General features: G+C 43.1%; 1 protein-coding gene across 3 annotated transcripts in view; it reads right to left on the bottom strand.

The window, feature by feature from the left end:
• REEP1 (receptor accessory protein 1) overlaps nucleotides 1-22136 on the bottom strand; it is a 68131-nt gene that overhangs the window by 11396 nt on the left and 34599 nt on the right. Inside the window, exons 3-8 of one of the 3 annotated variants that reach the window (XM_081838177.1) lie at nucleotides 21593-21669; nucleotides 16947-17067; nucleotides 14727-14840; nucleotides 11817-11867; nucleotides 9423-9612; nucleotides 5207-5242 (exon numbers count right to left, since the gene is read on the bottom strand). In XM_081838177.1, coding sequence (XP_081694303.1) covers nucleotides 5207-5242; nucleotides 9423-9612; nucleotides 11817-11867; nucleotides 14727-14840; nucleotides 16947-17067; nucleotides 21593-21669 — 589 coding nt within the window. The remainder of the gene's footprint in view (nucleotides 1-5206; nucleotides 5243-9422; nucleotides 9613-11816; nucleotides 11868-14726; nucleotides 14841-16946; nucleotides 17068-21592; nucleotides 21670-22136) is intronic. The other 2 variants (XM_081838178.1, XM_081838179.1) reach the window with 2 other exon arrangements.

The raw sequence follows: 22136 nt of genomic DNA, 5'->3' as shown, positions 1-22136 counted from the left end.
TCCAACGCTTCCTCTTATCCAAAGGAAACTAAACACTGAAGCACTGTCCCTAGACTGATCAGGGAGGTGAGAAACACCCAGGGTGGCCCTGAGCCATACTTTTCAGTCCTCTATTTGTAGAGCTATCTAATCTACGTCCAGTTTAATTAGAAAGAGCTGTAAGGAGAGCAGGGGCTTTGAATGTGCCCATCAACAAACAGCTGAACAGCAGACTGAGTGAACACACAGACCACCTAGCCACAAGTTTATCCAGTTATGGTGGAATGCATTGCATTCCTACTGAAACAACGAGTAATAATTGCTTAAATTTGCATATAAACACACACATGCAAATGTCCTTTTTTGTGATGCTGTTCCTGTTTTTTGGCAATATGCAAGTAACCTTCTTGGCATCAGCCCATCTTTGTTATGTCCTAGACCCACTGAACTGGCACGAAATTGGCCTATATAGCAACATAGACAACTAAATAATCCAATGAAAAACACAAACATTACAAAGATAAAATCTGATTTGCATATTATTTCTAAAAGGCGAACAATATTAATGTCCACTCTCTTCCTTTCCTTCAACACAGCAATGTTCTGTATGTTCTGCATTAATTTCAGTTTCTAGCAAGTCAAATTTCACAACCACAGCTGTACAAAACTGGTTTAGGCAGACTTATAATAAACAAGTAAACCACAATGTACATGAACCACAGTGTCTGTTTACAAAGCAGAATCCAATATATTGCTTGGGGACATGAATCCACAAACTGCCTGAATGCACATTTGCATTATCGTAAGTCTGGTAAGCAGAATTTGGTTGCCAATGCTCTCTGCTGTGTAAAAGCTGTGAAAACAGAAGGAGCATAGCCCTGGGAAAACATTTGCCAGGAAACCAAGAATGGAGCTGTGTGTGTTTTGTCAATTCAGGGGGAAACATCATTTCATTCCACTTCCAACGTCAATAAATTGCAAATGAGATTCAGTGCAAGTACCGGTATAAGAAATGCACATTGGGTGAATGAGGGCAACCAAAATTATACTGTTATTGGAAGAAAGGCTAAAGTGTTTGGGGCTTTTGCTTTAGAAAACCAAAGGCAATTAAAGTGAGGTCTTGATAGAGGTTTTTTTAAATTATGCATTGGGTGGAGAAAGCAGACAGGTATATTTTTTCCTTCTTTAAAACTAGATCTCAGAATCACCCATGAAACTGACATAAAGTTCTTTTACCACACAAAGCAGAAACTAAGTTATGGAGATTGCCAGTGACTTTAAAAAGGGCTTGGGCAAATTAATGGAGGACAGGTGTATGGCCAGTTATTATCTATGATTTTTAATTAAAATAAACCCCATGTAAACAATATGCCTAGCCACTGTTAAGAATAAGCTGCTGTAGCAACTTTGATTTGACAGCAAAGCTCTTCTTAGGGATTTACTGTAATATAAGATTGTCACTTGTGTGTGGCTGAAGGACTTACTTTGCTTCATATGTCACCAGTCTCTAATCTCTAATGAATGTAGGTAAGTTCAAGGAGCTAAAGGTCTGTAAAGGGATCAGGTACTATAAACAGGCGTTATATTTGGATTTCTATGCAGCAGTAAGTCACATTTGAAAGCCTCATGCTTTCTGCTCCTCAAGTCGCCAAGAAAAACAAAATCTAGGCAGATTTTCACACTTCAGTTAGGCTACAACAAGCATCAACTGCTACACAAACATTGCTGGTTCACATAGCGTAATATATGCTTTGATCAGAAGAAAACTACATAAGACATTTGCCTACAACCACTTTGCTGGTAAGCCAAAAAGCCAGCACAGAGCAGTCTGATGAAATGAGGCCCATCTATTAGAACAAAATAAAATCTACAAAGTCAGTGATTAGAGAAGGATTTCCGGGCACACTGCACACAGTTAGGAACAACCTATATACAGTACTACTAAAAAATTTAAGGGTGAGAAAGAAGCAATTCTTAGTTGAGCAGTGCAAACTCTATGACTATTTACTTGGAAGTCTGTCCAAGCCATGCAAACCAGTAACACTTACATCCATATCCCAAAATATTTACATAAGGAAAGAAAGAAAAAACAGTAAATAGAAAGTACTTGGCAGCAGAAATAGCATCATCAACTGAACTCAATAGTCTTTTTCTTTTTTTCTTTTTTTTTTCTTTTTTGGAGATGGCCACAAATAGCATTCATTTTTAAACTATTCAAGTCAGCTCAATTTTACTATTTTAGCCACTGCCTTATCAATAGGATTTCTCACCAGCTCATTCTACAGTATAATAGAAAATATAGAGGATTAATTAAACAGCTAAAACATTTAAGTTAGGAGTCACCAGTACAGTCAATAGTATTACTTTAAACAAAATAGTGTCTGTATTTTGTGCAAAGAAAGCAAATGAAACCACTCTTCATGCCTTGTAGAGATCAGCATCTTCTAACAAGTGGTGTTTACTTAACAAACAGAGATGGTACTGCTTTTTTTAAAAAAATCTGTTACCCTTTTATGTAATTATCAACAATATCTTTTCTCTTTACTAGATTCTAGACAAAACAAACTAAGCAAACACTAACGTATTTTAAGGCTACAGAGGTTTGGAAATGATGTCATCATATTTCTATTTGCTTCCCCATAAATGAATCTTGTCTAAGTTTTGTCTCAAATATAAAGGCTTTTAACAACAATGGATGGGATCCAGATTTACCATTGGGCTTATAGCTGCTCATTCTTATATTGTAATCTGGTGGTGTCCGTTTGGACATTGCTGGGCCATTTTCTTAATATCTACTACAAGTGAACTCTGAAAAATGGATTCCTAAACTGAATATTCATTCAGATTATATCCAGAAGTAATCATCAGCTATAATGCGCAATGGTTTCCAATACTTTCCCACTGGAACAGCTCTTCCTAAAAGCACTACTGATGTGGGCTAAATCCCAGATTCACTTTCCAGCCCTTATTTAATCTAATCATTCCTCTTGAAGCCTTTGCAGCGCTTCTCATTTATAATAATGGCATTGCTGAATTAGACTAAGGTCCATCGCATTTAGCATTTTGTTTCAAACAGCAAGAGCTAGGATGGCAAAATTCTAGTATCCAGGTGAGCTTCAGGGGCAGAGCCTAGCAATGTCAAAGTGTGCAGCTCAGCAATAAACTCTTTAATGCCACTCCCGACATCAGGAGGGGGGGGGGGTTGCGGTCTCACGCCCCATTCACACTCTCACGGGGCTGGCTGCAGCCCCGCGGGATCAAGGGAATCCCGGGATCATTACTATGCATTATGCATCGGTCAGCCAATCGGCTGGCGGCGGGGGCGGGGCGAATATGGGGCATTTAAGGTCAGGGAAGCCCATGCTCGCCCCTTTCTTTTCCTCCCAGCAGCTTCCGGTTATACCAGTTAGTCTGATAGGGCCAATGCCTAAAGCCAATACCGTTCTTACCTGTAATCAATAAAGTTGTGGCCATTTTTCACCCATTAACCTAAATTCCGTGTCTTGTGTCGTGATTTTATTCCATTCAGTGGGAGGGGGCAGGAATAGACACGCAAATTACACATCTGCTTGCACAAGTCCCTTGATACCATTTTACAGGTGGGTCCCACTGAGACCAAGAGCTTCTATTCCAAAGAACAGGTAGTGAATCCATGGCAAAGAACTCAAACTCATGCAAAGCAAGTCACGCAAGGCAGTGAACCAAGTCGCAGACCAAGAGGATACATGGAAGGGAACTCAACATCAATGCAAAGCAGAACACTAAGGGAAATTATGTGTATTATGACAACCAATTTAGCTCATTTCAAGGAATCAAGTGCCTAGGATATTTACCACCTACTTGCAGGCACAAACACAAACACAAAAACCCACACTTTTATACCAGCACCAAGAAACACACGCTTACCCATTCCATTCAAACACACAGAGCTCTCACATAGCTTAGCCAAATGCCTCCAGTGAGGAGTCGCCCAATGTGCCCACCCAAATGGTAGTCAGAGAAAAATAGGAATTCCAACCACAACAAAAAAGGAAGCAGAAATTTCTGTGGTCTGTGTATTCATCTGTGGTCAGGAACAGAAATCAGTCAGGCAAATGCAACTGGCATTCATTCACATCGTTCTTTTTAAGTCTGCAAACAGTCCATTACTGTACTAGAGACTGGGGTGTTTTTTTGTTTTGTTTTTAAACGGTTTCAGTGCTTCCTTTACATTGAAATGAACGTATGTTAAGCAAGTTACGTAAATAGTTACACAACATATCATGCAAGTCACGCAACTTATATCAGTGGACAGCGAGATGAATAACACAGTGTTTGGCAGAAACTGAACTGCAGCAGAACAGAAGCAGGGCTGATTGTGATGATTACTTTGGAACAGGAATCATCACTCCCTTCTTTCTTCCTTACTTAGAAGCTACTGGCGCCAGTATCACCGCCAACAGTAGCCAGCAGAAACCCCTCAAACTGGAGGATTGATTCCAATCCTTGATGCCAACAGGCCTAATCCAGGCCCCTTCACTGTGCCAGTAAACTATGGTGCCCAGAATTCTTTGAGGGGAAGACTGTGCTTTAAAAGGTATTGTGTGTACGCAGCTGCAGATGTATGACTTTAACAGCAAGACAGCCTCCCTCCTTACATACACAATTTGTTTAACATCCAGCCCGAGGAAGAGTTCTGGAGAAGATGAAAGCTTGCTCACTATTTTGTGACATCTTGTTTCATCCCAATAAAGGTTGTGCCCTACAGTGGATTTTGAAACACTGGAAACCTTTGCAAACAAGTGCCTTAATGCACATGTTGCACATGCTATCAGGGGCCATTTTTGTGACTGGATCAATTTGAAAGAGGCTGCAAAATCTAAAGCTAATATTGAACCGTCCAAATTCAAGCCAGCCATGACTTTGTGATGGCACCTGTTAATCTGAGTAATCCTTCCTTCATCGGGAATTAAAGCAAAACACATACTAAACATCAGTGTTAAAATACCTTATGAAACAATCCCATTTTTCTGTACAATGCTCACACAAAAACAACACTCTGAAGTCTCGCCAAGGCACACAGCTCATTGTGAAGGGCACCTATTAAAACCACATGCATTAAGGTGCATACATTTGATATTTGGTTGTCAGTAATAAAACCCCCAGTTAGGGCACAGCAAATGCAAGGAGCGGGAACTAAGGTTTCACAAAGGGCGCATGGATTTCCGAAGAGGAATCCAGTACTCACCTTGGACAATGCGGCAAACCGAACAACATGCACACGCTGGAAAAGGAGCCATATATTAAGAGCTTATCATGCCGAGATGGGAGGGGTGGTAAAGCACTTAAGTTCATTTCCCCCCAAGCCATTTTGGAGGCCGAATAACAGATAAGGTTAAGCTATGCTCCATTTATATACTCAACTACCTAAGAGACGGAAACATAGCATTTGCGCCTTGTAATTAACAGTGGAAATAGTTAAGTGCACACACATAGGATGCTATTTGTCAGAAGGCAACGCAGTACTCATACAATTATTATCTCATTAATTATCAAAGTGGGGCAGGCCAATGGTATTATTGCTACCAAATCACAAATAAAACAAACTGGAGAAGGAGCGACTTGCAGAAGGCTGATTGAAGAGTCCTTGGCAAATTCTATCATCCATTCGGCCAAAAAAATAAAACACACCCAGAAATTCATTCTGCAAGCCTCTATAAAGCTCATTGACCCCCCTGAGTAACGCACTGCACACCTAATTGATAAAACTATAATTGTGTTTTCACAAACTGCAAGGCTTGCTTGAGTATCTATTTTACCCAACATTATAACCATTTGATAATGCTGAAGGCATTGACAAGCAGTCTTTGTGTATGGTATCTCACACACAGGTTGATGTTTTTTTACATCACCGAATACTTCAGAGAAGTCTGCTCAGGATACCAGAAAAAATGCAGTTGGGTGTTAAAACCATCTTTCTTTCTTTTTTTTACAGCAAGTAACAAAACTGAGGCATTAAAGAATCAGATTTTGGGGGCTGGGGGAGGGGGCAAAAAGAAACTGAAAGTCCCACTGTGCAAGCAAACTGATACCACCCATTCATATGCTTCAATCAGCCAATTCTTTTGATATGGGCTTCTGGTTATTATCTATTTACTCTTATGGAGAATGTGAGATAATATGGAGAGATAACCTGTTTTGTGTGTATGTGATGGGAACAGTGCATGTGCCTCTAATATGAACTGCTTATAGTGCAATGTGCTGCGCACAGGCTGTGTGTGCTTATCTTTGCCTGCCCATACGGACAATAAAGCGTGGCATGTGTTGATATGTGAAGATTGATATCATTGCGCAATATTTCACAGCCCACTGCATCTATTCCTTCTGAATGTTAACCTGGGCTCCATATAAAGCGTGCATTAGCTGAGCAGTAGTTAGGCTGCTGTAGAACAGGCATAGGCAAACTCGGCCCTCCAGATGTTTTGGGACTACAACTCCCATCATCCCCAGCTAAGAGGACCAGTGGTCAGGGATGATGGGAATTGTAGTCCCAAAACATCTGGAGGGCCGAGTTTGCCTGTGCCTGCTGTAGAAGAATATCCACCACAGGACCCAGAAGGACAAACCATTTCATCAGTAGGGATGAGCTGACTGGCTGGCCCCAGCAATGTCACAAACCCTCCACCTCTGCTCATTCCACATGTTGTTTGGCAATTTTTTAAAAAAATGGATTTCCCTTTTCTTTCTTTTCTTTAAGAAAAATAAAACTGACAGCTGAACATTCAAATAAATAAACGTTCAGGGGATGCAGAGAGCATGGCAGGAGCAAAAAAAGCAAAACAGAATGACTGAATCAGCATTCAAAGTCCTGATAAGTACACATGGCCAATGCACTGTTAAGGTGGGGTTCACTCCACAGAGTTCAGAAACACAGTATTCAACCAAGTATAGGGGAAGTTCTTTTATTGTTTAACATTTTCTCATGTTTTTATATATGCTGGAAGCCTCCCCCCCCCCCCGAGTGGCTGGGGCAAGCCAGTCAGATGGGCAGGGTATAAATAATAAAATTCTTATTATTAGTAAGTTTACTCAGAGTAAATCCAATGCAATTAATGGACCTAACAGTCATGTCCATTAATTGCAGTGGGTCTGCTCTGAGTGAAACTTAGCAGTGTGTCTTGTTTACAGATGTACTTGAATGCACCCTGTATGCAGTTGCTTTGTACATTTAACACTCCCTTTAAAGGCAGAAAGACAGCTGCAATGAGCCTGGTCAGCAAATTATTGTGGCTTCAGATAGATTACTATACAGGGAAAGGAAGGGGAGTGATAGTGACTTTTAAAATCTACTTCTGGATTTCAGGGAGCTTGTCACTACTGCACTGGTTTGAGTATATTCTACTTGTCTGTGTTTTTTTCAGCATCTTTGTCACATTCTGAGTGCCTAAAATTACTAGGTGCTTCACCGTAAATTTGGTTTTGCAACTCAGGTCACCTTTAGACTTGCAGCTATACTGGATTTAGCAAATCAAGCACCATTTGCATTTACAGTTTTGCCCAATGCAACTTGCATTACAAACACAAAACCATCTGCTCCTTTTCTTCCAGGGACAGAGAAATCAACCCTTATCCCCAAGTTCTTCAGTCCACAGCAACTGGAGTTCTTCAACTGAGATGTCTCTGGGCAAAAAGTAACTTCTGAACCACACTAAGCACAACATGGGCACTATATGAATCTTTATATTGTTATTCTTTTTAAAATTTGTATACCGCCCTTCACCTGTATATCTCAGGGCAGCAGAAGCCCTAACCGACCCAGAAAAACAGCGATAACATTTTAGAAAGAGCAGGTAAGCATGTTGTTTATTGGACCAGATTAAATTTAGTACTTTGGTAGGTCTCCTGAATGTGATAAATATAGAAGAGGAGGCAGAAGCCCGACACAGCATCCTCCTAGCCCTTACAGACCTGCTAAATGCATACTGAGATAGATGGCTGCAAGCCCATAGAGTGAAATTTTGTGATAAGACAGGGTAAGTCAATGTGCAACAGCAAACATGTAAATATCAAAGTCTAAAGTTACTTTTTATTAATTTTAATTGAATTAGATTTTAAGTGGCAGGTGCTCAAATGGTCGCCTCAGTCCTATAACCATGCCTTAGATTCCAGGGTGACTATTGACAGATTCCATTTGAAAGAGTTTCCTTATGTTTCTCCAATACAATATTATCCAACTAAACCATTTTTGCATTTTGCAAGCATAAAAACCCCAACATCGTTTGTGGTAGCAATAATATTGTATCCAACTATGTAGTAGGTAACAACGAGGTCCCCCCCGACCCACCCCCCAAAAAAATGGATGAATGACAATGGAAAAATGGAAACATGTTATTTGGACTTTTTTACTACAAAAGTTAATATCTGAGAACAGTTTGGGTCTTCGGTTAATGGGTAGAAAAGGGGGAGGATGGCAGGGCTACAGGTGAATATGGTAGGAGATTGCACTTTCCAGGTCCACTTTATTCCAGTCTGTAAAATTCTGTCAAAAACATCACAATTCCGCTAAAATATCCCAAGGCGGTATAATACCTGAAAACCAGAGGAAACCATTTAAAAATGGCAGGTATATCAATGGAAAGCTGGTTGGTAAAGAATCTCAGGTATGAAAGGCCTGTCTGAAAAACAGAGGGTGTGTGTGTATGGGTATGGGTATGGGTATGGGTATGGGTATGGGTATGGGTATGGGTATAGGTATAGGTATAGGTATAGGTATAGGTTATAGGTATAGGTTATAGGTATAGGTATAGGTATAGGTATAGGTATAGGTATAGGTATAGGTATAGGTATAGGTATAGGTGTGCGGGGGGTGTGTGTGTGTAAGGTAAAGGTAAAGGGACCCCTGACCATTAGGTCCAGTCGTGGACGACTCTGGGGTTGCAGCGCTTATCTCGCTTTACTGGCCGAGGGAGCCGGCGTACAGCTTCTGGGTCATGTGGCCAGCATGACTAAGCCGCTTCTGGCGAACCAGAGCAGTGCACGGAACTGCTGTTTCCCTTCCCGCCGGAGCGGTACCTAGTTATCTACTTGCACTTTGAGGTGCTTTCGAACTGCTAGGTTGGCAGGAGCAGGGACCGAGCAACGGGAGCTCACAGCGTCGCGGGGATTCGAACTGCCGACCTTCCGATCAGCAAGTCCTAGGCTCTGTGGTTTAACCCACAGCGCCACCCGTGCCCCTCGTGTGTGTGTGTATGGGGCATCTAAATACGAACATGGATGACTCTTGTGGAACCTCTATTAGCAAGCAGCTCTACGGGGAAGGGGCTGCCACGCAAAAAGTTCAACCCCTTGGTAAAGACCAGAGGTATGTGGGGACTGCCCCATAAGTCTTCTACAGTTCTTGTGCTTAATCCTTGCTCCTTTTAGGTAACCAATGCAGAGAGGAAAATATTAACTCTTGCACTGACCTGAGCGTCCAATACTTTCTGATGCACTTTTGGACGTTTTGGGGTGACTCTGCTTGCTACTTGTTCGTGCTGAAACTGAGGGGGCAGGAGGAGGCGGACTCACAGTGCTGCTGCTGCTGCTCTCTCCCCTAATTGTGGTGAGATCTTGCATGCTGAAGCTGCGGAGCCTCTCCGACAGAGCGCCCTGGCCCTATGAAAACGGACAAAGAGACACAGGGTACCTTAAGCGATTAATTTATTGCATTTCTGCACAACTTCAGAACATGAAGAGGACAATAAATCTAGTAGCAACATACAGTGGTACCTCGGCTTACATACACTTCAGGTTACATACGCTTCAGGTTACAGACTCCGCTAACCCAGAAATACTACCTCGGGTTAAGAACTTTGCTTCAGGATGAGAACAGAAATTGTGCTCTGGCAGCGCGGCAGCAGCAGGAGGCCCCATTAGCTAAAGTGGTGCTTCAGGTTAAGAACAGTTTCAGGTTAAGTACGGATCTCCAGAACGAATGAAGTACTTAACCCAAGGTACCACTGTACAGACTTACACTGAGACAGACCATTTTTTTCCTGGATTAAAATTGCATAAGGTAACATAAAACAGGTTCAATGAATTCCTCATTATTCCAACAGGAACAGATGCCTTCTGGATCTTTTTCTTATCTTATCAGGCCGTTCCTGAAAAACAGCATGTTTTCAAGGTGTGCAAAACTCTTTGTCATCTGAAATAGGTGTCTGAAATTTCTTTAGTTTCGGTTCTGAGATAGTTGCTGTACAAAGCAATGTCAGCTTTCTCAGAACTTATTTTTCCCTATTCCTGGGATAGTATTTAACTCTTTGCCATATTAGTGCTGGGTTAAAGTATTCAGCCCAATTTTTGTGCAGCATTTGGAGGTGTGGTTTTTTTTGGGGGGGGAGGGTACCTCTAAATATGGTTGTTTTCCAATATATGATTACAGCGGCGAGATTTTAATATGCACAAAGATTGAAAGACTAATTATCAACTATGGAGGAATGGTTATTAAAACTACTGGGCTTAGCCGATATAGTGAAATTGGCATGTTTACTCAGAGAAAAGCCATTGTTAATATTTACTAAAGATTGGAAGCCTCTCATAGAATTTTGCGTGTAAAAGAAAATGAATTAATGACATTTGGGTTTGAAGGCTGAAGATAATGTTGATTTACAGAAAGTAGTTTTGCTGGGTGTTATATTGGAGTGAATGAGTTGAATAACGTTTATATATAGCTGCCAGATGAAGAATCGGAAGTTCTTTAGCTTCTTAACTATATTTTTTTTTAAATCTCTTTCAATTCTTTTTCTATCTCTCTCTACCTCCTTCTTTTCTCTCTCTTCTTTTCCTCTGGATTTGTGTTTTTATCTAGATTAACATTTTAGTTTGGATTAAAAAAGATATTTGATGTTAAACAAAGATCATTGAGGGTGCCGTGATTAAAACCAGATACAAAACACAAAAGGCACTCTATATATATATATATATATGGTATATTTCTATGCAAGCTCCTATAAAACAGGCACTGCACTGAATGGGGCTTCTGCAAAAGAACTTGCTGGTGGATTGTGCTCAGAGGCTCCAACCAAAAATGCAATGTGTAGCACAAGGTGAAGTAAGGGCTTCCTTCCTTGAGGAGTTTAATCCATGGTTGAATCTCCCAGCACTGAAGTCACTTCAGTAGGGAAACCTTCATGTAACTTGAATTTCTTCTTAAGCCACATGTGCTCCTGGGAAATCTAATACAGAACAGTTTAGTTTATGCACACCTTGGATTAAGAACGCTGCAAACCCAGAAGTAGGTGTTTTGGTTTGTGAACTTTGCCTTGGAAGCAGAACATGTTCCGCTTCCTGTTGAGTGCGTTCCATTTGTAAATTGAGTCCCCTGCTGCTATGGGAAAGCACGCTTTGGTTTAAGAACGCTTTGGTTTAAGAACACTTTGGTTTAAGAACGCTTTGGTTTAAGAATGGACTTCTGGAACGGATTAAGTTTGTAAACCAAGGTACCACTGTATGTGGAATGCACCCTTGGCTGGGTTGAAGAATGAACATTCCCATCTTTGACAACAGACAATTAAATGTAAGCTAATATTTCTAATGGATCTTCTTGCCATACATTGAAAGCTGTCCCAGGCTCTGTATTTTGGATCAGAATAGAAGTAAAGGTTTGCTTTTGCTAGTAAAACCCAAGTTAGACTTTAAAGCTGAATACACAAAAGCCACAGAAGGGAAACTAAGCTAAAATCAGTACTCTGTTAGTCCCAATAGTGACAATAACACTTTGTTGTTGTTGTTGTTGTTGTTGTTTTGTAATAAATGCTACAACATTTTCCAATCACGGTGGTTAGTTTAGCAGTTAACAGAAACACTGACAGGGTTACCTGCCCTTCTTTCAGGTCCAAATACAAGAGAAACTGAAGGAGCTGGGAGATCTGGCAGGTGAAAAAGAGACCCCATTGTGGCAACACATGACGACACAGACTATTTTTGAGAATACTCCACAGCAAAGGTGAACGAAGTCACAGATGGACTTTGGTGCTAAGAGACTGTGGGTGACCTTGCTGCTATCATTCCAGGTTCTGTTGCTCGTGTGGCAATGGCGTAGCTCTGCACTCGGATTTTCTTGGCCTAATATTATCTGTAGTCCATTAGAATGTTTAGAGCAGGCATAGGCAAGCTCGGCCCTCCAGATGTTTTGAGACTACAATTCCGATCATCCCTGACCACCGGTCCTGTTAGCTAGGGATGATGGGAGTTGTAGTCCCAAAACATCTGGAGGGCCGAGTTTGCCTAGGCCTGGTTTAGAGTAATGCTGAACGTAATACACTGGAGGCTCCACCTCTTTATATATACTTACAGTACAGTCACACCTCAAGTTGAATGCGCTTTGGGTTGAGCGCGTTCGAGTTGCGCTCTGTGGCAACCCGGAAGTAACAGAGAACGTTACTTCCGGGTTTCGCTTCTCGCGCATGTGCAGACGCTCAAAATGACGTCACGCGCAGACGCGCCGTCACGTCTTGCGTTCCATTCAGGATGCGAACGGGGCTCCGGAACGGATCCCGTTCGCATCCCAAGGTACCACTATACTTAAGGACCTTCAGGCATTTTGCAAACACTAACCGACGCAGGTCACTTCCAGGTGACCTGTTTATTGAGAAGCCACTCTGGTTTATTTACAGGCAAGGCCGGCACAGCCATTAGGTTGGGTGAGGCCACTGCCTCCAGCGGAGGAAGCCCTCGAGGTGGTGCCACCGCGGACATCCTGCCGCCTCCACATCTGGCAGAGAAGCGGCGCTGGCACCACCACCAATTTCAGGCAAAATCTCACTGAAATCACCTGATTTCATGAGACCTCACCCAAAATCGGTGCCAATGTCTATGCAGCTTCTCTGGCGGTGGCATTGGGGTGACACAGGCAGCAAGGGAGGGAACCACCTTGTTCGCAGGGATGTTGTAAGATGTCACATCAAACAAGTATCACCACAGAATTTTTGGTGCATTTTCCTCTCCCATTCTTTACTACAAGAAGTCACATTTTGGGGGAGGGAGAGGGCCTTTAACTGTGCAACCTGAATTTGCAACCTGAATCCCACCCGCAAAATAATGGCAACCTGGCCAGAATTTCAAACTGTTTCCCTATAGGAAAGCATAATTCCACTTCGTAACAATTCACGAAAAGCTTAAACACAGTGTCAAGGGGGGAATCTATTAACAGAGATGGGGGGGATCTCAAGCTCAGGTGCCAAAAGCAGCCCTCAAGACCTACTATATGTGGCTCTCAAGACTCTCCCTATGCCACACTCTTCACTGGCTAGCCTACTAGTCAAAGTTTACATTCGTTGATCTTCTCACTGTCAACTATGGCTCCACCCACCACTGCCCATGTGGCCTCTAGAAGCTTGCCCAGAACGCAATGTGGCCCTCTGCCTGAAAAAATGCTCCCCACCCTGATATATATTAAACCCTTATGCCCTCTACCTCATATCATAAATTCTTCAGTGGCTGCAAATAAAATGACAAAAGCAACCTTCCCTAGAATGCTTGTTCGGTGTGACAATGTCTCTCTGTTTTACATTGACAATACAATGGTACCTCAGGTTACATACTGTCAGAGCTGCCCTGACACATACGCTTCAGGTTACAGACTCCGCTAACCCAGAAATAGTACCTCGGATTAAGAACTTTGCTTCAGGATGAGAACAGAAATCGTGCTGCGGTGGCCCCGCAGCAGTGGGAGGCCCCATTAGCTAAAGTGGTGCTTCAGGTTAAGAACAATTTCAGGTTAAGAATGGACCTCCGGAACGAATTAAGTACTTAACCCGAGGTACCACTGTACTGACTAGTAATAGCACCACATCTCAGGCTAAAACTAATGTTTCCTGAGGTTTCTTAACTTGAAGCGTGAACACTTTGCCAAAGGGACAACGTGGCCATATTAAGAGGAGACTCTTCTTTATGCTAGCAGGTGACCATTTTAATGGACCACGGTTGTATCATATTTAATTGCAATAATTGTAAGAAGTCATTAATAATAAATATGTGCAATAAGTGCAGTTTAATAAAATAATTCAGTTGTATCAATTAACTAATACTCCAGTATTGTTAGACAAGAGTTCATATGATCGATTCCAGTTTCTGAAAGAAACAAGTGTTTCTTGGTTAGATTTGTGTACCATTTGGGCTACATTCTGTAAAATCTCTTTATAATTTCTGAGCCCAGAAAACTCATTGTAAGTGTTTTTAACCCTAAAGTCGAATTTTGCTGCCAGTTATCCAAAAGGACAGGTCTGTAGAAGTCTGAATGAGACTCTGGGATGTTTGTAAATAGCCATCGCTTCCCTCAAAGAATCTTGTGAAATATAGTTTCTGAAGGGTACTGATAATTGTTAGAAGACTTCTGTTCACCTCACAGAGCTACAATTCCCAGTGTGGTTTAACAATAAAACCCTCTTCCCAGGTAATTTTGGGAGTTGTAGCACTGTGAGGGGAAAGGGGGCCTCCTCTCAGCGCCCTTAACTGAATTTCCCAGGATTCCTTTGGGGGAAGCCAAGACTGATTATAAAGTGGTTAATCCTGCTTGAAATAGTGCAGGTGGTGCCAAGATTGTGCAATGCCAGATTTCTATAGTCTTGCTCTGTTTATAAATCACAAGAGGTCTGTACATAAAAAGTTAAAGAATTAAGAGCATTCTGCCCTGAGCGTTATGTCTCAGGCACTGATTGCCACTGGCTAGGAACATAGACTTGTGATGTTAACACAACCACTGTATCCTTCGTTATCCCACTGGTTACCTTGGAAGCTGCCATCACAGCAGCTGTGGCTGCAACATTTAGCCCCCGCTTCCCAAAATGCACCAGGGCATCATAGCTTCGATCTTTTGCTTGGACTAGGCAGTCATCTATTTCCTATCATGGAAGACAAAAAAATAGATAAATAAAATAAAAACACAGTCAAAAGGGATTTCGCCTCCAGGCTCCTCCAAAGTACTTTTGCATTCATTCTCTGTCCTCAGACACCTTCAGAGACAATTCTAGGTCGAACCACTTGCAAGAAGGGCAGCCATGCTTGTTTATTCATGTGTCTCCCCAGTTACTATGTAAAGTGTTGAGGGATTTTTATATTCAAAAGGGTGTGCAGGTGAGGGGAGCCGAATCTGCCTTCTTTTCTCCCTCTCTGCTGTTGAAGCAACAGAGTGTGGGAAAGGGAAGATGAGAAAGAATTCAGCTCTCCTCATTCATGTTTTCCATATATTGTAAGCATTAGAACCAACACGCTTTAAATGCGGCTTTAAAAAAATAAGAATCAAAAGTCTGCCAATAATCTGACCATGAGGGAGAGCCTGGGGCCTGTATAGGTAAAGGTAAAGGGACCCCTGACCATTAGGTCCAGTGGTGGCCGACTCTGGGGTTGCGGCGCTCATCTCGCTTTATTGGCCGAGGGAGCCAGCGTACAGCTTCCAGGTCATGTGGCCAGCATGACTAAGCCTCTTCTGGCCAACCAGGGCAGCGCATGGAAACGGCATCTACCTTCCCGCCGGAGCGGTACCTATTTATCTACTTGCACTGGCGTGCTTTCGAACTGCTAGGTTGGCAGGAGCAGGGACCGAGCAACGGGAGCTCACCCCGTCGCGGGGATTCGAACCCCCAACCTTCTGATCGGCAAGCCCTGGGCTCTGCGGTTTAGACCACAGCACCACCCGTGTCCCTGGGGCCTGTATAGATACAGGTAAATCAGAAGGCTACCTCTGGGGCTTTGCATTCTCCCAAGCCTGGCTGAGGCCCAGTCTGAAAAGGGGCAATCTTATAGCTTATCTTGAGGAAGAGGTTTTGGCACCTGCCCTGGAGGCGAAGCTGATACTCACATCTACCAAGCTGTTTGCTGATTTATAAATAAATAAAAAATTAAGGGCCCAGAGCGGTTTACATAAAAGAATAAAGCCAAACCAAACACCTTCAGGTGACAAAAACTATGACTATACCATCAAAATAAACAAAAGCAGAATTGAAAATCTCCAATCATATTGAAAGCCACAAGGAATAATGATGTTTTTACTGCCTGCCTTGTATGTCACAAAAGATGGAGCTAGCTGCACCTCCTTTGGGAGGGAAGTCCATAGCCAAGACAAGGCCAGTCAGATTCCCACCAAATGAACCTCTTTTGGTGGTGGAACATATAACAAGACTTTGAAAGAGAATTTCAGTCTATGGGTTGGTTCATAGGAAATGAGCTGGTCTTTGAGCTATCCTAGCCTTAACCTCTTTACAGCTTTACCGGTTGGCTGTGATATATCGAAACTAATTAATGATATACAAGGATCTGAAACATGTTATTACTGTTATTATGATTATAATTATGTTGTTTTATGTGGTTTTTAATTCTATTAAATGGCTGCCATGGAGAAATTTTGAATGGTGGCCTGTACATTTGTTAAATCAATAAAACAATCTGTGGATACTTTATTTTTATTAGAAACCAAGCTACCAGACCACCCGAAAGTGTTTAAGTCTAATAGCTCCAGGTACATTTGACCATCATTTCCTCATCTCATTAGGGACAATTTGTTCAGTAATGATGTTTATAGTAATTTGTGAGAAATGAGTAGTTTTGGATTCAGCAGCTCTGAGCTTTGCAAAGTAACACAAACAGATGAAAACAGTGGCGTAGCGTGGGGGTGCAGGGGGGGCCGGCCGCACCGGGCGCAACATCTGGGGGTTAGGGTTAGGGTTAGGGGGCGCAAATCCACGGGTTAGGGGGCGCAAATTACTTGCCTTGCTGACAACCCACGCTACGCCACTGGATGAAAAAAACTGGCTGAGGTGAAAAAACCAACTTATCAAGAGAGAATAGCAGAACATTGAAATATTACATGAAAATGACATATGCCCTAGACGTATCTACTCAGAAACAAGCCCAACTGAGCTTACTCCAAGATAAGTATTGATGGGATTGTAGCCTAAATTGTTCTTCTGCCATAATCACTACCCCCAACTGTGAGAAACAGTTGCAATTACCTTTTCTTTCGATGACAGTGTAGGGTGCACAAATTTCCTATACAGGAGGCTGGAGCCCTTTGTGTAAGGAGACAACAGCCAGGCTACAAAAGCTATTTTGAGTTCGTAATAAAATGGAAACCTGCAGGAAAAGAAAAGAGCATATTTACCCACAGAAATTTGTACATTTAGGCCTCCTCCAACATTTAAGAATCAACACTCTTGACAATCAGGGTATAATCCAGGATGAAAATCTAGCACATCAGATATAGAGATATAGATATACAAAATAATAATAATAATAAATTTTATTTATACCCCGCCCTCCCCAGCCAGGACTGGGCTCAGGGCAGCTAAAAACCAATAATAAAACAAGTTGATTGAAATACAACTTAAAAACAAGATTAAAATGCAACATTACAACATTAAAATGCAGCCTCATCACAGGAGGAGAAAGGAAAAAAGAAAAAAGAGGGGGAGGGAGTCAAATTGATTCTAAGCCAAAGGCCAGGCGGAACAACTCTGTCTTACAGGCCCTGCGGAAAGAAATCAGATCCCGCAAGGCCATGGACAGAGCGTTCCACCAGGCTGGAGCCAGTGTTGAAAAGGCCCTGGCTCTGGTTGAGGCTAATCTAACTTCCTTAGGGCCCGGGACCTCTAGGGTGTTGCTATTTATGGACCTTAAGGTCCTCCGTGGGGCATACCGGGAGAGGCGGTCCCGTAGGTACAAGGGTCCTAGACCGTGAAGGTCTTTAAAGGTCAAAAATAGGAGTATATTACATTGGTTTTGAAATATGGTAGCATTACTTTAAAAACAATAATCTTGGAGTGCCAAGTTACATTTTGGTGCAACCATCCTTCCACTTAAGAGAGAGAGAGCCAGGAACTAGAGGAGGATATACTGCCAGTGAGTTTCTTGGATAGCTGCATTGACACTTGTTGAAAAAGTGCTGACCTGTTCCTTTTCAAAGGCAGCATTACGGTTGCTGTTTTATGTGGCCAATTGCTGATGCGACCAAATGCATTTATAGCGGGGGTGGGGCTAACCCACGAATTTAGTGACGGATACCCAAAAAGGATTGAAAATAGTGTGAAACAGCTTATAAGAAATGTTATGTACTGAAGTTCTCACCCTGGGCCAGCAGGGGGATACTGTAGATAGTTATGCAAATAAAGGATCGAAAGTGACGTTCAGTGATTGGATAGTTTGTATGCAAATGAAGGATCGAAAGTGACATTCAATGATTGGATAGTTTGTATGCAAATGAAGGATGGAAAGTGACGTTCAGTGATTGGATAGTTTTAGAAAGTTGCAACAGTTATGCTGTTCTGGAGCTCTATATAAGCAGCCTGACTGAGCTCCTCAGTTCAGTTCTGTTCTGGCATCTGAATAAAGAAGAGCTGTTTGAAGAATTGCTGTGTCGTCTGATACGTTCACCCACAACTTAACAAGAAAGCCTTTTGGAAGGCAGCTTTGAGACCTATGGTTTCCACATTGCCTATTTTGGCTGTACCCACTTTCATGCTTCAGCCATGCCCACGTGGTTGATGAAGGGTTGGTCATGCCTGTTTTAGAAATTTCCCCCCTTCCCCCTCCCCTTTGCTGATATCTTTAACTCTGTTAGACAAATCAAGAATCCCTTAAAGGTAAAGGGTAAAGGAACCCCTGACCATTAGGTCCAGTCGTGGCCGACTCAGGGGTTGCGGCGCTCATCTCACTTTATTGGCCGAGGGAGCCGGTGTACAGCTTCTGGGTCATGTGGCCAGCATGACTAAGTCGCTTCTGGCAAACCAGAGCAGCACACGGAAACGCCGTTTAGCTTCCCACCGGAGCGGTACCTATTTATCTACTTGCACTTTGACGTGCTTTCGAACTGCTAGGTTGGCAGGAGCAGGGACCGAGCAACGGGAGCTCACCCCGTCGCAGGGATTCGAACCGCGATCTTCTGATTGGCAAGTCCTAGGCTCTGTGGTTTAACCCACAGCGCCACCCGCTTCCCGACAAGAATCCCTTAATTGATCTCAAAAGTTCAGTCATCTCTTCATATTGTTCTCCATCCCCACTCAAATAACAACAAAACGAGGTTCCTCACAGCATCATTTCTCTTTTTCTTCTTCTAAGCAATTCAGGCCTTCTTGGCTGATGATGCAACTGCAGAGTCTCATAACACATCTAAATTATAGCTCTCTCCTCTGCGAGTGCAAGACTGACTTTGCAGACCTGCCATACATTTTTTTATTTTATTTCTAAAAGGTCTAGGAAGCCAGCAAGCCAACAAATCATTTCCATACATCCTAATGTACAGCCAAAGCACAAAATCAAATATATCAGATTCGGCAGGGTTGTTATGTTCTTCCTCTAGGCCAGGGGTGGGTAACATGTGGCCCTGCAGCTGATGTCGGACTCCCACCAAACCCAGCCAGCATGGCCAATGGTCACAGTCGGGTTGATGGATATTATAATCCAGGAGCATCTGGGAGGCCTTCAGCTCATGCTTGAAAGAGAAGGCAAACAGGAAGCTCCAGTTTGTTCAGCTGGTGGTGGTTTGACGGACTGTTTCCACCACCACACCAATAAACTCAAACGTCTATCGCAACAGGGAAATGGGTGGGAGAACAAACTAACTCAATAAGTACAGGCAAAGAAGGAATGGAAAACAGGGCACACAGACAAAAAGCACAATATCTTTATCCTTGTTTGCCCCATTTCTCCCTCCTGCTTCCTTCTTCAAGAGTCCTATCCTTATCTTTCTTTCTACCAGCTCCCATCTAGGAGAAGGAAAGCTCTGGCCCTACACTTCTGCTGCCTTGCGGGATATCTTTGGCAGAAGAAAAGGCTAGGGAGTAAACCCTTCAGAAAATCCAGAGTGGAGTCCCTAAGATGGCGCCTTGTATTCCTCCCTCTGGCAATTCCTGCAGCCAAATGAGTGCCAGCAACCTGCCTGCTCTCCACTTCAGATTCTTCATGTTCTCTTCCCACTTTCCTCCCCCCAAGCACCTCCTCTTCCACCACAACCTGCCATGACTTTCCCAAGGCCAATTAATACTATAAGCTTGGGGCATGAAAAGTCAAGGGTCGTTCTCCATGGCCTGTTTCCTTGACACTTTTAGCACGTACAGTGGTACCTCTGGTTAAGTACTTAATTCGTTCCAGAGGTCCGTTCTTAACCTGAAACTGTTCTTAACCTGAAGCACCACTTTAGCTAATGGGGCCTCCCACTGCTGCTGCGCCGCCTCTGCACAATTTCTGTTCTCATCCTGAAGCAAAGTTCTTAACCCGGGGTACTATTTCTGGGTTAGCGGAGTCTGTAACCTGAAGCGTATGTAACCTGAAGTGTATGTAACCCGAGGTACCACTATATTCATGAAAGCAAGCACACACAAGTTAAGTGTACTGCAGCTATGTCGGAAGGGGAACTCTGATCACCACATGAGCCTGGTTTGAATAGTTTCTAAGGCCCAACCGACTTCTTCTTCCTTCTGGCTCTCTTCCAACTTCCCTTGTCACTGCCAGCCCACCCACCTGGGAGGTCAATGGATCGAGAAGAACAAAGGGTGGCTGTGAAGAGAGCACCCTGTCCGGTTACTGATTCTGGCCACAAGTGGGATGCAATAAGGTGGTGGGCATCTCCTTCCCAGTAGCTGGGCTTGGGCTGGTTCGGCTATTTCTCCCCACAATTTGATTTGAGTTCTTTGTTCTACTACAATCATCACTGAAGGATGGTAAGACGCAACAGTGGACCATTCTTGGGCAACGGTAGTGAGTTTGCAGATGGCAGAGAGGAGGTTCTATCTTCTGTGTGTACTCTGCACCCTCTCTGTTCCATTCTCATTTATTCTTATCATAGATCTTATCTCCTTGAAACTAGATTCAGCCTCAGACAAATGTTATGCTCTCCCACATATGACTACAGTCAGAGTGGGGCATTTTTACTTTGCCTGCTATGCCCTTTTTAAAAACTAATCCTCCACAACCCACTTTGCTGGGTGCTCTCCAGTACCAGTAAAGGTAAAGGTAAAGAGACCCCTGACCAGTAGGTCCAGTTGTGACCGACTCCACGGTTGCGGCGCTCATCTTGCTTTATTGGCCGAGGGAGCCGGAGTACAGCTTCCGGGTCATGTGGCCAGCATGACTAAGCCGCTTCTGGCAAACCAGAACAGCGCACGGAAACGCCATTTACCTTCCCGCTGCAGTGGTACCTATTTATCTACTTGCACTGGCGTGGTTTCGAACTGCTAGGTTGGCAGGAGCAGGGACCGAGCAATGGGAGCTCATCCCGTTGCGGGGATTCGAACCGCTAACCTTCTGATCGGCAAGTCCTAGGCTCTGTGGTTTAACCCACTCAGAGCCAAATGCGGCAGCAGGATTCGCAGCTTCCCATTCACTGCAGCAGACCCATCACGTTAAACTCTTTGAAGCCATTTCCCTGCACGGCATTTCCCATCCAATTTATTACACACACCCCAAACCCCTCTTATACCACACTAATATGGCGTTTCTGACAGGAAGTGTCCAGCTTCTAAGATAAGCACCTGATGTGCCTGGTGCTACTGAGCAACTTCCAGTATTATCTTGCACTTTTGCTCCTTTCAAAAACATTTGTTTTTCCCTGCTTTTGTTTTTTTTTTGGGAGGGAGGGAAGGAAACATCTCGGCGGGATACTAACCAGCAAAGAAAAATGTCCGTGAATGTCTCTGCTGTTGTGAAGAGTGCAAATATGATCCAATACATCATCCATTTTACCTAGGAATAAAGCACAAGAATGGTTATAAGCAAATGTTCATTGGGCACGATTGTGGGTATTGCTTCTTTCCCCCAGGCCTCATTCCCTCAGGGCCAGGGCCAGTCCTACCATTGGGCCAAGTCATGTTGGTTTACCTCAGGCGGCAGATTTTGAGGCGCCCATATTATTGTTTTTATTACTATACACTCTGTAAGCACGAGGCACAAGTACCTTCAGATTTTCTGCCTTGGGCACCAAAATGGTCTAATCTTAGGAATAAATGAAAAAGAGTGATTTGAACAAGGGTCATTTGGCACAATAAACTATGGTCATATCCACAGCACACATTTAGAGCGCTCTCATACCCTTAACAGACATGCAGAATCTTGAGAATTCTGTGGGTGGTATCCAGCTAAGTATTATGTAAGGACGACCCATTGAAATTTATGGAGCTTGGTCATGTTCATTAATTTCAGTGGGTCTACTT

The sequence above is a fragment of the Podarcis erhardii genome, assembly GCF_964252035.2.
Source record: "Podarcis erhardii genome assembly, chromosome: 13".
In the NCBI taxonomy this organism is placed as follows: domain Eukaryota; kingdom Metazoa; phylum Chordata; class Lepidosauria; order Squamata; family Lacertidae; genus Podarcis; species Podarcis erhardii.
This window is presented reverse-complemented; position numbering and strand designations above follow the sequence as displayed.